Here is a 15325-nt window from a genome sequence, read left to right as displayed (position 1 = left end):
GGTACCTGTTAAAACAACTACTTCCAGTAATGTTAGGAAAAAAAAATTAACTTGCACATCCTTTTTATACTACTTTTACTTCAGCCTTACTTGGTAAAGAGAAATGCGAGCTATTGAAAAGCATCTCAATCTACTAAAAAATACTCAACTCTGTTCAATAACAAACAACATTTATTCAAGATGCTGGTCTATGCTATCTCTGCTACTAAAATTTACTGAGAGGACATTCGGATCACATGCATATGAACATACTACATTATTAATTCCTTAACAATTTTATGGTACCTAAAATCAGAAATTGTGACATCGTTCATATATAGATCCTTTAAAATGATGGATCTTTATTACCAAATAAACTTGAACCCATTTAAGGCTTCCTACACAGTCACAAAAAAAACGTCCAGGGCTGATCCCACCTTTTCTATTAGTGCTTAAAGTGCATACAAAGTAATGATATTTAGGTTAGAAAAAAAAAATCATTTCTACAATATTAAACTATATTTGGTAGGTATGCCCACATGAACTTAATTTCTCTCAACATAATGCATTTTCCAAAAAAAAAAAGATGTAAACTAAAAAATATGAAGGCAATAATTTTATGATACAACTTAATGAATTGAGAATTTAAGATTTATTCTACTGAACAACTCAAATTTAAAAGGAAACAGATTCAGATCAAAGATGTTTTTCTTTCTTTTAGAAATATTTACTAGGTAGATATCAAAAATAATTATTTCAAACAATGAAAAATGCAATGGGGCAAGTTTAGTCATATGTCTGTTATTTTTTCTGGGTACAGAAGTGTCAGCTACCTTTACACAGAAGAAAGAGTAATTAAAAGTTAATTTGGCTTTTTTCTCCCCTACCTTAGCTCTAGAAGAACCGACATTCTCCATGTTCTCAATACTGCAGATGCAATTGTGAGAGACTTTTCGGCAAGCTACTCGAATGTAGTCCCAAAAACTACGAGGACTTTCATAGCCGAACCAGGTGATTTGACCTTAAATCAAAATACAAAATATGTAAAGATTTATGAACCTCCCTCCCTGCTTATTGGAGATGAGTATAAATAAGATACCTCCCTGTGGTTCCTACACAATGCCTGCAGTGACTGTATTTTATACCAGCAAGTCCACAAATCCCTGGAAACCATCTGCACAGGTGGAAAAAGCAACTTGCATTATGCAGCTCACCCTAATTTGAAAATGATGTGAAAGAGAAGTTTGGGACTTGTGTACATGCCTGTACTTTTTTTTTCTTGTTAGTATGCTATAGTAACACTCATGGGACTCTTTAGTCACAACAGAGCACACACTGTCGTGACTCAAAAATATGATTTTTGAATCATATTCTTTACTTCCTCGCAAGAAGTAAATAGCCTTTTGTTCTTTATATACATATATACACACAGATACACACAAAAAAATAACCAGTCTTTGCTGCTGTGGCGTTACCTTTATTTTAGGAGCAAGGCTGGAATTTTTTACAAATGTGCTTTCAGTGAAGGAGAAATAGATGAATGACCAAAAAGGTTTTGCATTCACAATTTACTTTTAGAGTACATACAGACTACTCCTTGGGAAGTTAACCAAAATGAATTCAGCAAATCAACATCTCTTCTGGATCTTTAATTAAAACCATTCATTATTATATTTTTTTCAGCTTGGGATGTGTTACCATTAGAAAACTACCACACACAAAATAAATTTAATTGCAGAGGCAACAGCAAAACCTCATTTTCCAGACTTAACAGCACACAGTTGCAAAGAAATATGTTAAAAAAAAAAAAAAAAAAAAAAAAAAAGTGAATATTGCCCTCTGGTGACTGCCATTATTATACATACAAAACCTTTTCTCTGTATAAAATAAGATCTTATTTTTAAGCTAATTTTATTTCATGTCTTGAGTTGTACTTCTGAAGCTTTACTAGTTTATCAGAAAGCCTGGTAGTTATTTTGCTTGTTTGAAAGCTCAGATTTCAAGACAGAATACATTAGGCCGATACTGTAAATCATACATGCTGAAAATAAAATGCCAAAAGAGATGCCAAGGATATCTCCATCTAGCGTGACTTGTCTTCGCTTCAAGTATAGCCAGAGCAGTGTCAAAGATCTGCCCCCGGTGATCCTAAGAAATTCAAGTGTTTTGCTTTTGCTTCCCTCCCCCCGAGGGTGCAGGCAACTTGACTGTGTGGCCCATCTGCTTACTTTGCCACATGGATTTATTTGATAAATACAAGGCTTGATAAAGAACTTAAAAAAATATATATATATTAAAAATTGAGACAGAGAGAAGATGAAATTAATATATAGAAGCTCAATATGCCAAAAGGAAAAAAACAAAATCCCAATGTGCTGTAGCTGCAGTAGCTTCAGATCTTCTTAGCTCTGAGGACTAAAATAAAAGCATTTCTGTAAGGTAACTGATCTTATGAACTTCCTCTTTTTGAAATGTCAAGTGCAGTGGACAGCAATAACAATTCAACAGTGTTTTAACAATACCAAAAGCTACTGGTATTTTTCACATTCTTTATCATATCAGAAATATTTCTGCCCTGGGGCTTATACCAGCAAAATTAAATGCAACTGAGGTGTGAAGATGACTTCATAGTCCCAGCTAATGAAGGCAGCATATCATGCAATGCTTCTTCACTGACAGAATACATTCTGCAAGGAACAGACAGTTTTGCTCTATAGTTTTCTGAAGTCAAAACCAAAAATACCTTTATAATAGAGATACGTACCAGCACACAGCACTTACTTGGCTTACACTGATCGACAAAGCAAGCTGGGCATAATTATGCTATACTCTGCCCTAACAGCAGGCTACAGTCCCACAGCCAGCACTGCACAAGCTGGTAGGATGGACTCCAGACTTCAGGAGGAACTGGCCTCGGGCCTTTTCTGAACCAAGGATATTTCACTATTTTCTCCCTGTAAGTGAGGCGTTGCCCACACTCTAGTAATTAACAGCATCTTAAGAAAAACATCCTTATCCATTCCATACACCAAAAAAAATTGGAAAAGAATGACAGAATAGTATATTTTAAAAACTGCTAAATAAGATCCTAACCTGTATATTTCCTACAGTTTTAAACACTTCCAGTGTATGAGATTCTATTTAATCTTTAGATAATGAACTCTCAAGAATGAGAAATGAAAATGCTAAAACCAGATCTAGGTTTTAAAGGGTCCTAAAAAAAATAATGAAAGCTCTTTTCAGCATATAACACATACTTTGCCAAAGCTTTTCTAACGGAAGGAGTAAGTTTCCTGGGGGGTCTGAAGTACATACAGTATGTGGCCTTCACCATGAAGTTTACGGATCACCAAAAGATTCAGAGGCTCACAGCTCTTCCAACAGGAAAGGCATCACTGGTGTTGTCAGCCAGTCAAAATTGTTAGGGCAGCATGGAAGCTGTATATTCAATATCAAACATTATTCAAATTAATTTGATTCTAGGTTATACAAATACAAAGCAAATAGAAACACTACTATGATTTTTTAATTATTATTATTTTTTTTTAATTTCACCCTGTTTTTAAATACTCTTGCACACGTATTCATACCAACCCACTTCTTGCTCCAGTCTGGAAAAAAATACAAATATCCACAACACTAGCTGGTGCAGATCTTTTCTCACTCCCAACAAATTCTTCTCAAATAAGCCCTTAAAGCAGCTTGATTCCTACTCATTCTCGGTCCAACTTCAGATTTAGAAAAAGTTCCCCCATTGCTAAGTAGTAACAATCAGGATTCTTTTTTCTGAAACTAAAAAAATAAGTAAAATAAAAACCATATGGGAAGGGATAAGAAGTGACAGAAAAGTCTGTCACTGCTACAGCAATGAATTATGTAATAGTCCACCTTGCTATGAAGAAGATAGCATTAAAACTGGACAACATTTTATTTAGTAGCAGCACCACTCTTACAGCCATTTACCATCACTGCTACCAGAAAACTGATAAAGCATTTTGTCAAACATTTTGTAGAGTGAGGAAGGGAAGACAACTATTGCATTTATCTTTCCACTCAAGCAGCACTAACCACCTTACTACTCATAGTTAAGTTTTCTACAAAAGTAAACAAAACAAACTCCAGTCACTACAAATTAGGAATAACGTAGATCAAAGACAGAGATAAGCAGCTTCTGTGGACAACTCCAGCAGAAACTTTTGACATTTTTATAATACCTTCTACATGTACATACAGGATAAAAGGCATGTGAAGCTGTGAAAACATCAAAATAGCAAAGTACAGCACACTTTGTGTCATTATGGTGGTAGGTGCAAAATAAGCGTACAGATGACAAGGATGCTCACAGTAATTACAACACTCAAAAATTACAAGAGTCACAAGCAAGATGCACTATGTATGCTGCCACTGCCAGGACCTAGTTTATACTCAAACTATTTCTAGCCATGCATACTGGCTAGCAGTTTGGACATAAACACGTTTGTTGCAAAGGAAGCTAAAATAAAGACACAGTAAGTCAACAGATACATACATATGACAGTACTTTTCAGAAGTATGTTAGAGATGAGTTTTCAAAAAAAAAAGTTAGAGACGATGACCATAAAAATCTACAATAGTTTTTGTAGTTCCTCCTTGCTAACTCAGTTAAAACTAATTTAAAATGATAGAAAAAGGCAGGAAAACATACAATATTGCAATACAGTAAAGACGACATATACATCACTTTGAATTGGCCTCAGGTTTCAAATTAGCTAGGATATATCCGTGATCAAATCCCACGTACTATTGCTGAACGATTTCCTATGCCCCTATCGTATCTGCACTAACTATATTCACTCAGCTGACTTGATAAAAAGGAGCCTTACAGAAAGATACTTGAAAAATTTGTGGCCAGCAGTGAATACAGAAAGCCAGTAAGACAGACAAAAGATATGGCTAAATTTCCACAGTACTAAAAGATTAAGAAAGAAAAAATTCCAAACTATCTGGGCGAAAAAATGGCTCCTGAAATTATGGCACCTTGTAGTAAAGAGTATTAAATACACTTACATTTGTACACAAATTTGTAAAATCCCCATTCAGAACTAAAGCTCCTACTTGGTTTAGCGACCTTAAAATGTTGTGTATCCACTCAGAAACCACTAGTCTGCTGCATTACGAAACCATGCAAATTCTTATTCCAGACAAGGAACCTAAGAGTCTTGTCTTCTGTCTGTCACTCCTTCTCTCTGCCTTTTCAAGATTTTCAATTGTCCTCTCCAGTACTATTCTATCTTGCCAGCAGGCTTGAAGGACACACACATTATATCCTTCTCATTATGATACTGGATCTACTCTGCATTCACAATAAATCCAGCACTCCTATGGAGAAAGTACCGCACACCCAGCATCACACAGTACAGGGAGGGATAACTCTCTTTCCACTTTCTGGAGCAGAGGGCAGCCAATGGCTTCCAATCCCTGCAAAGACAATTAATGCTTACCCACACGATCTTCCTCGGGGTAATTCGAAAACAGGCTGTGAGCCAGACTGCTTTTTCTAACACGTGGTTTATCCCTGACTGCTTCTTTCATCACTGGTGTACAGAGGTGGCCAATGTTTTGACCACAGCATGCTATGTTATCTTCTGTGGTACTGTTTTGGTGCCACATGCACCAGGTCTGCTGCAGCACATGAACAGATAGCTGCATTCAAGCAGCAGTCACATATCTCCATTGTGTGAGCTGATAGAGTTATGCTAACCTCATTTTATTACTAAGCAAACGCCCACATCTAAGCCACTTTTAAGAAAAAGAGCACTTTGCTTAAAGCATGCTCATGGGGAAAGTCACTGGTTTTCTACCTGTTTGGTTGGGGCAAAAGCAAATACTAGGGAAAGGGCGGAGGCGTGAAGTCAGTGGGAAAGGGGTCAAAAGGATTTTTTTTACAGTGACAGGTAACACTAAGATTAGTGTAACTGAAATATAAACATTTAGCTAAGGACAAAATGACATTGAAATAATAGAATCATAAAATGGGTGGAAGGGACCTTAAAGATCACCCAGTTCCAACCCCTGCCATGGGCAGGGACACCTCCCACCAGACCAGGTTGCCCAAAGCCCCATCAGCCTGGCCTCGAACACCTCCAGGGATGGGGCATCCACAGCTTCTCCGGGCAGCCTGTGCCAGGGCCTCACCACCCTCAGTCAAGAATTTCTTCCTTATATCTAATCTGTCTACCCTCTTAAAACAATGTAAAGCCATTTACCCCTTGTCCTACCATTATTTGCCCAAGCAAAAAGTTGTCATTTATCTTTTATATAAGTTTCCTTTAAGCATTGAAAAGCTGCAATGAGGTCAGTCCAGAGCCTTCTCTTCTCCAGGCTGAGCATCCCCAGCTCTCTCAGCCTGTTTTCATCGGGGAGGTGCTCCAGCCCCCTGATAAACTTCATGGCCCTCCTCTGGACCCACACTAGCAGATCAACATCTTTCTTGTGCTGGGGGCCCCAGACCTGGACGAAGCCCTCCAAGTGGGGACTCACAAAGGCTGAGGGGTACAATCACCTCCCTCCCCTGCTGGCCACTCCTCTTTTGATGAAGCCCAGGACACAGTTGGCCTTCTGGGCTGCAAGCATGTACTGACAGCTCATGTTGAGCTTTTCATCCACCAGAACCCCAAATCCTTCTCTGCAGTGCTGCTCTCAATGAGCTCTTCTCCCAGTCTGTGCTCATGTCTGGGATTGCCCCAGCCCAGGTGCAGCACCTTGCACTTGTTGAACCTCATTAGGTTCACATGGGCTCACTTTTCTAGAGAAAATAAACATTCTGTATTAAACTGCACAAGAGAGAAAGAAAAGAAGAGAAAAACCAAAACCACCCAAACCACCAGGACTGTTGTTTCCTGACCCTTTTGCTATTCTGAGCTGGCAACAGCAGCACAGTTACCTACAAAAACTCAATATGAAAATGGTGCTCATATTGCTGATGGAAGTTAAAGACTAAGAATTGTTATTTGCCATGGCTTTACGAAAGTTAATGTCTATATACTCAAACTCTCAAATCTGGCCCATCTGTTTAACAATACTGCCATGAGATTATCCTGTGATACAATGGAGCCATTTACGTTACCACAGACAAACACATCACGTATGTTCTGCCTGCCTTACAACATTTTACACAACCCACTGCAATCACCAGTCTGCTTTTACTGCGCTCCCACTGATGCTAAGTATGCGTTCAAAACATATTAGTCACTTCCATCAATAAAATGCAATTTCTTTCAAGCCCTGTGTCGTATAATATTAAATACTCTTAAATTTTGAAATGTCACAGTACATTATCTCAATTCCCCCCCCAAGTTTTTAAAGAATAAAATAATTACTCGCAGTGATCTAGTTTATTATATTCCCCATTAGCAACATGACACACAAGTTGCTGCCTTTTTCCATATTTTTATTTAACTCTGTAAAGTTCCCTGGTAATTACAAGGGGAGGGCTTTAGCTTTTTTGATTTTCTCGATTTATTTGTTTTTTTTTTCTTGCAAATCCTGTAACTGATTTGCCAACCCGTCACACCTTCTCTGTACCGCCCGTCCCAGATAATAAGCTGTGAAGCAAATGAACACTGGGAAAAAATAAAAATAAAAGCAAAAATAAAATTCATGATGATTTTTGCTCAAACATCACGGTGGAGAGGGGGGGAACAGCCTAATCTCTCTGCAGTGTCAAGTTGCTAAATACCCATAATCGCTCCAATAATCTTTGTCACCATGTGACAAACACTGTGTTCCTACCCCACTGTGTGATTTTTTTTCCTTCTCTGACAGAACGACAGCAGGTAGTAATTGTGCTACTCAAATGTCAGCCTACACACAATATTGTTCACAAAACTTAGTTATGAATATTAAAAAGCAAAAGTATGAAAAGGAGTGGATTGTCACATTACACATCTATATTTAGATGATGTCCTTTATAATCTTCAAATAATTTCAGAAACCGTACACAGAACCGAGAAATGAGGAGAAGCTTCCAAAGTCCTTTTCTAGTGACTGTTAGTGCTAAGGCACACTCTGTCCTTTCAGCAAAGCAGCTTCCTCTAGAACAATCAGAAAATGCAAACAGACGTTTTCTTGAATTAGAACATCTGACTCTGACACAGGAGGAGAATCAACAACTGACCTTTCTCAAAAGCAATTTAATCCAGATCCATTGCATTCCAGTACCAAAAAGAAAGCCAGCTTCACCGCAGGGGGAAGGGGAAATGAAATGACCTAAACACAGTACCTGGAAAAGCAAGCAACAAAAGCAAGGAAGGGAGAAAGACAAGGGAGCAGCACCACAGACAGGGCCTTTATACCTTCCGTTAAAGCAAAAAACACCACAGCCGTCTTTCAGTCCCAGAACACTGACTTATCATAAAGCACAAAAGCAGACAGAGCTCAGCACCATGGCAACATCCACTTGCTTAATTACCAGCCGAGAAGGCTTCCAACATGAACATCACAAACACGCCTGACAAAACTGTTTCCTTGACTTTTCCACAGTAACGTACTCCATCAGGAAGGCAACAGCAAAGGGGCAGACACAAAAGAAAGCCAACACTTTCATTCAGCATCAAGGAGTTTCTATGAACTAGTTTCACATACGCAAACTCTCCCAGAAAAAGCATCACCAGTAACAAAGTTTATTAACATACCTTTCAGTCGATGACTTAGAATTTGTTCCAGAATGGCTGCGAAATTATTAAATTCAGGGGAAGTGTCATCTATGGTCTCAAAGCAGGAACGGTCAATCAGAGTCTTGACTGAAAACCTACAGTAAAAGCAAAGGACAATCAGAAATGATATCGACAGATATTGGTCCTTCACATTGGGACAGTAGTTTGGATAAAACAAATGAACAAAGAACCAGAAAACCCCCTTTGATTGCTAACACAATCAGAGCGATGCAGACACAACCATGCCAAGAAATTGCCTGGAAATACAATCACCACGACTGGTCTTCAGCATCAAGCCTTAAAAACAGAAAGAAAAATGCACCATACTTTCTAGCTAAACGTGAGCTAACAGTATTTTCTAAGTATTTTCCACTGCTCTAAAATATTTGAATAAAGCTGGACAAAAAGAAGCACTCCAAGGCTTCCAACATCAATTTCTTGGTAATGCTAAACATCATGATTTTTGCTTGACGTTTCCCTCAGTACTCCTTTCATTCCTAAAATCCATGCCCAAGAATCAGAAATATAAGTGTTATTCTGAGAATGCTGTAATCTTATCCTAATGCAAGAATAATCCAAAGATATTATAAAACAATGAATTTTCATGCACTGTTATCTCTGCGCATTAACTTGGGCAGGCTGATTTCCCTGAGAATGGGGTAATCCCTATTCAGCATCACATTACTTTGTTAAGCCAGCAAAGCTATCAATTTAAATGATCCAATACTTGAATTTGGAAAGGCTCTATCAAGCCACTCTCAAAAGCAGACAATGCACAACCAGTCATTCAGTCTGTGTTTAGTTGCACCTGCACGTACACATCTTTATTGTTATTCAGAAGAGGATAATTTAAACCCCGAGAAACATGGCAAAAATGTGCATTTCTCTCATCTTCCACATTTTATCATAATCAGGTTTTACTTTCTGCTCTTTGTTCTTCGGCTTTCAGGCAAGTTTGGTATGTCCTCAACCCCAAAAGTAATGCTTTGTGGAAGTGTTCATCATGGTGTGGTTTTTTGCAACAAGCTGTATCTGTATTAATGGATCCCTGCTAGAGCCTGAGGCCATGGTTTCAGCACACCTGAACTTCGACAGCAGCACCTCAGGAAGCTCTCACCCCATGCCCTGTGCCGAGCACATAGCTCCCAGCTGTGCCACTTCCCCTCCACCAGCTGATCCCGGTTCTTCGTACCTGGGAGCAGAGCACCTCTTAAATACAGCCACATCCATAACAATCATGGTTCACAGCATCTCACCACCAACCACGGCACAGCTGCAGAAGCAGCATGCTATGCAGGCCAGGACAGACTTCCTCAGCCAGCCGTACAGTTTCCAAACGCTCTCTGCTGTCAAAGCATCCCTAGCGGAGACAGCGCGGCCTCCTGACGCTTATTTACTAAATGAAACCATCCTCGATTACGCTCAGACTGGATTGACATATATATCTCAGGAGTTCCAATTCAATGATGTTATCCTAAGTAAACTTCTGAGTAAAGACTCCCCACGCGACCCTTCCTGCAGGTTTCTCCTGTGGTTTTAGTGCTTTGGGCCGGGCAGGGCTAGGAGGGGGAAGCCTGGGGGAGGAAGCTGCTTTTGCAGTGCCAAGTTATGACTCACTTTTGAACTCCTCCACGTTTTTAACCAATTTTAAGTAAGTGAGAGACAAGTGTGCCCACCAGTAAATTTATATCTAGTCAGTACCGCTGCTATTGATTACTCTAATGGTGGTAATGACTGCTTCCTCAAAGCTGCACCACAGCTAGGGTCTGATTAGAAAAGAGAGTCTAACAGCTCATCAGCATTAATGGCCATCTTTTCAAGTGCTTCTATTACTGCCACTATGCTCCCTGTAGGAGTATTATTTTCCATCTCTCTGCTCTACGCTTTCACCACAAATTTAGACAGCCCTGTCTAGCTACGGCGAGTTGGGCTGAAGTTGGCTATTTGGGGAACTGACAGGGAGCCTGAGTGCGGACGCCTCGTTTCCACAGAGCAGGAAGGTAACAGCACTACCACGCAAAATCAGATCGACTGGAAATGTCTTTGGGGTAAGCAATTTTACTCACTCATGAAAGATGACTCGTTATTTCCAGTGTTCAACACCCCTCTCCCCAAAAAGAAAGCCCGCGCTTTTCCTCAGTTACGCAGAACCACTGGGGACTGAACATCAAAAAAGAAAAGGTCAAGCCTGAAGTACACAGGAGCTATTAGGAAACAATGCCCAAGCAGGCACAGAGTCAGAGGCTCATGACAAGCAGCTTTCTTGTTTCCCTTTGTGGATCCCAACCTCATATTCTCTCCACTGGGCTTCTACAACAGCACCATGCTCTGGAGCAACAGGCTACGTACATCGCAGAGGCTAACGGAGAAATTGTACCTAAACGACATGAAAAAATAAAGCATCATGAAAACAAACCTGCAATGCCCTAAGATGAACTTTTTATGGGCTGTGGCATCAGAGGAGCGATGTATTCCCCAAACCTATTGCTCCACTGCAATAACAGGGTTTGGGCTTTTTGTTTTTGTTTAGCTGTGTTTTATTCATCCCCCATGCAGTAATTGCCATTGGAGGGACTCCAATACCAGTGTTCCTAGACAATGTGTGACCCCCAATGTTTTCCAGTCCTTGGATATATGTCTCTGTCACAAATACAGTCCTGCCTGAGCTGAACCACAGATACAGAAACAGCAGAGTTCTCCAACCTTAACAAGAGCTCCTGAACTCCTAGGTAGGAGAGAAACATCCTTGAGTAAGAAAAATTTCTATAAATCCTTTTTGGGTAGGTTCTTCTGCCATTTTTCAAGATACACCAGAAGGTCTCCCAAATCCCTTGGATAACTCCAAATCAAAGCCAAACATTTTCTGGATATATCCCGGGTCAGAGGTGTTTTTTCCAAACTTGTACTGCACTTTGGAAGACTTATAAAGCAGCAACAAGCTTCTAGTCAGAAAAGGAAGTAGGCGGAAAATTTCCCTGCTATATGAATTTGTCACTTCTCACTGTCAGATTCGGATTCTGTCAGTTTTCAGATGAATTTAAGGATCTTTTCAAATGTATTTAGTTTGTAATTTGGGAATCAATGTAAAACATGTCACTGTAAAGAACAAACTATTAAAATAGATTAAGCCCCAGGATGATAAATGAACACCCCATACAACGCGGCTTGTACGTGAGACCAGACGGTTCGGTTCAGCGTCACTGAGATGCAACAGCTTCAATGCATATCAGTGAAATCACTATTTTAAAAACCACATTTCCTGCAAGTTTTTCCATTCTGTATTAGCATTCCGCAATAGCTACGACCCTCACTTCCAAGGCCTCTCTCTGCCTTGGAAGAAGATCAGTCTCAAAATCCCTGCTTATTGGAAAGTTCCCCAACTTAATGGAAAATGGAAGGCATCAAAGTCTGGAGAAGAAAGGTACATAGAGAGAGATTAGAACATGTAATGCTTATTTAAGCAACAACAACAACAACAACAAAAAAAAAACACATTAAAATTATTGCAATTTAAATCACCACCATGCGGTTACACAAACGCAACCACTTATTTTCTCATACAATTAGTTTAGGGAAGCTATCATTGCTTCCTGTGGCTACACTGGCACCCAACATTTTAGTAGAAACCATCTCTTCCTTCCAGAACTGTAAATTTCAGAACCTAGCCACATCTGCATGAAGAGTTAGATATCATCACTGTAAAAAAGTACTAAAAACCTAAAGCCTGGTCTAACTATCAAACAAAAACCTGCTAAAATGAAGCTTTGAAAAAATAGTTCATTAAATTATTAGAGACTGCTAGCTGACAGTATTTCAAAAGAATATCTTCCTTGTAATCTCTCACTTTCACAGGGTAGCAAGCAATATCATCCAAATATAATTGAATCAATTCATTGGAGCTATTTTTACCAGGAATTTCTCATAGCCCTTTCCGGTCAAAAACTTGTGACAATTATTTTTGCAGTTTTGCTACTATTTTGGCTATTCCTAACAAATAACACTTTTCGATAATAGCAAACATGTAATAACTGCAACAAGGCAAGAAATATTTAAAACATTTTCACCCAAACATGGTGGAAGAATAAAAATGTAAAAATGGATGCACTCCATAACAAAAAAAAAGCTCATTTTTTCTCATCACTCTTTCCAAATTTAAGTTGCCTTTACGAGCTAGGAATCTCAGGCTTTGTGAAGATATAGCGATATTAGATTGTTTTACAGAAAATAATTAAATACGCCGATTTCGAGTGCTTTCTGCTGCAATTCATTGTTTCATATGTATTTGAGTGAAAGCCCTCAGACTTCCAAGATTCTCAGAAACTATGTTACAACACCATGACACCTACATGAAATAAGAGCAGAAAATGTAACAGCAGAGAATGCAGGAGAATTTTTCTCAATTGATGTGGTAGAATAAAGCAGCAAGCTCTGCAGAATACAAGACACTCTTTTAAAAAGAATTGATTATGTGCTGCACAGTTGCACTATTACTTGATAAAACCGCTCTTTTCCCAAGCCTGTGGATTGGCAATATCAGTATATCTGCAGCAACAGCAGAGCTGCCGTTGAGAAAACTGAAAAATTTTATTTATTCTATTTAATCTGCTTCAACACGTTTGACTATATATATACATATATAGTACAGATGCTGCTCTGAAAGCCAGATACTAGGATTTGGAGGCTATCCTTTGGGTAGTTGGATGACACAGGTACACTTAGTAAAATCCATTAAACAGCGTACAATAAAAGAAAAAAAGGGAGGGGGGTGTCCCAACCCTTTTTTAAAAGTATTGCTGCAGCATTAAGCAGTGAGGACACAAACTTATGTCCCTGATTTTGTGATACACTTAAAATTTGTAAGAATGAAAATTACATCGTATCTCACGTAAGACTGTTGAAGACCTTCTCTAGAAAATACTCAAAATTTTTTGACACCTTGCGAATGTAGTAGTTGAAAGAAACGCACTGATGGCCTCACTGTTGTCAGCATGCCTGTAGGTCTAAAAAGTTTGCAGTGATGCCAGGGCCGGCTTGGAAACGCCGCATGCAATCCAGCAAGGAGAGCACAGAAAACCCTTACACGGGAATCCCCGGGAAGGATCCCTGAGCTTGTGTAACCAAGGCTAAGCATTTATTTTTTAACGCAGCCGGTCTAGCTCCGTACTGCGGATGTCCTGCTCCAGATCTGGGGGATGCAAACATCCCCTCGGCGCCGCCTCCTCCGGCAGCACGGCGCACACCTGGCCGCTCCCCCGAGCAGCCCGGGGCTCCCCCTCCGGCCCCGCACGCCCTCAGCGCGGCTCCAAACCCTTTTATTTTTATTCTTTAACAGCGGCACCACTCTCAGCTCGGCCTTTTGGGGCCCTGCCCGTATCCCACCCCCCGCGGCCGAGGCCCGGCGGCTGCCAACCCAACCCAGCCCCGGCGCTGTCCGTGCCCCTCCTCGCCGAGGCGCTGAGTCAGGGCGGAGGCTGCGGGGCCGCCCCGCTCGGCCGGGGCTCGCCGGGCACCTCCGTGCCGCTGGAGGCAGGGGCAGGGGCCGGGGTCTCACCTGCACACCGTGATCAAGTTCCGCCGCTCCACCGCGGCGTTGCGGGACGGGACGCTCTTCCTGCGGGCGGCGGCGCTCAGCCCCCCTAAGCCGAGGGACGCCATTTCGGGCGGCCGCCGCCGAGCCTTTGTTCCCGGCCTGGCGGCACGGGGGATGCCGGCACCGCCGCCACTGCCGGAGGAGGAGGAAGAGCAGGAGGAGGAGGAGGAGACCCCCGCGCCGCCGTCTCCGCGCCGCAGCAGCGCCCCGAGGCAGGCGGCGGGCCGAGCGGCGAGGAGGAGGAGGCGGCGGCGGGGTCCCCGCAGCGGGGCGGGGGGCGGGGGCGGGGTCGGGGCTGGGGTCGGGGTCGGATCGACCCCCCCCGCGGCCGGCAGCCGGGCAGCCACGGCGGGCGGGCGGGAGGCGCAGCAGCCGCAGAGCGCCGCCGCCGCCAGCCAATCGCGGGGCCGCCGGGCCGGGGCTCCACAGGGGCCGCGCCTGAGGGCGAGGCGGGGCCGCCCGCTCCCCGTCTCCTCCTCTCCCCTGAGGGGAGCTGCTCCCCGCCGCGGCTCCTCGCCTTTGTGTCCGCCCGGCCGGCACCTGGCTGAGGCTCAGGGCTGAGTGGGGTTCTCTCGCTTGTTGGCTCTTCCCAGCGAGGCGCTGTGTGGGGTGGGCTCCAGGCTGTCAGGTACCGCTCTGTGGCATGGCTGGCCGATAAAGGACACGCTGAGTGGGATGGTGATGTGCTCCGCAAGCGAAGTGTGGGTGCTTGTCTCTGCCCGAAGCAAAGGTGTGGGTCCTGGCCAGCCTTAGGAGGGCTCTGGGCATCGGGCTGCGGCTTTGTGTTGGGCTGTGTGAGGGAGGGAGAGAGAAATGAGGCTTCGGTCACTGAACTGGCTCTTCTATCAGTAAGAATTGTGCTTTGTGGGGTGCGAAGGAGGGGACATGGCTGGGCAGTTAGTTAGGGAAATGACAAGTTGTCTATGGTAATGTTTTCCTTCCTTCTTGAAACGAAATTTCCTTCATTTGAGGAAAAAAAATGCACAATAAAGTTGAATGGTAATATAAGTTGCAGCACTTCTTATTCTACTCAGTTATGCACACCACACTCCTAAATGTGTCT

At 42.0% G+C, this 15325-nt stretch overlaps 1 protein-coding gene across 1 annotated transcript in view; it reads right to left on the bottom strand.

The window, feature by feature from the left end:
- The window catches only part of RUNDC3B (RUN domain containing 3B), a 50762-nt gene extending 36306 nt beyond the window's left edge, over nucleotides 1–14456 (bottom strand). Inside the window, exons 1-3 of the mRNA XM_035318933.1 lie at nucleotides 14224–14456; nucleotides 8652–8767; nucleotides 867–1000 (exon numbers count right to left, since the gene is read on the bottom strand). Coding sequence (XP_035174824.1) covers nucleotides 867–1000; nucleotides 8652–8767; nucleotides 14224–14327 — 354 coding nt within the window. The 5' untranslated portion in view covers nucleotides 14328–14456. The remainder of the gene's footprint in view (nucleotides 1–866; nucleotides 1001–8651; nucleotides 8768–14223) is intronic.
- Nucleotides 14457–15325: the final 869 nt, after the last annotated feature.

This window comes from Oxyura jamaicensis, chromosome 2 (genome assembly GCF_011077185.1).
Source record: "Oxyura jamaicensis isolate SHBP4307 breed ruddy duck chromosome 2, BPBGC_Ojam_1.0, whole genome shotgun sequence".
Taxonomy (NCBI): Eukaryota; Metazoa; Chordata; class Aves; order Anseriformes; family Anatidae; genus Oxyura; species Oxyura jamaicensis.
Note: the sequence above shows the minus strand (reverse complement) of the source record. Positions and strands in the feature narration are given on the sequence as shown.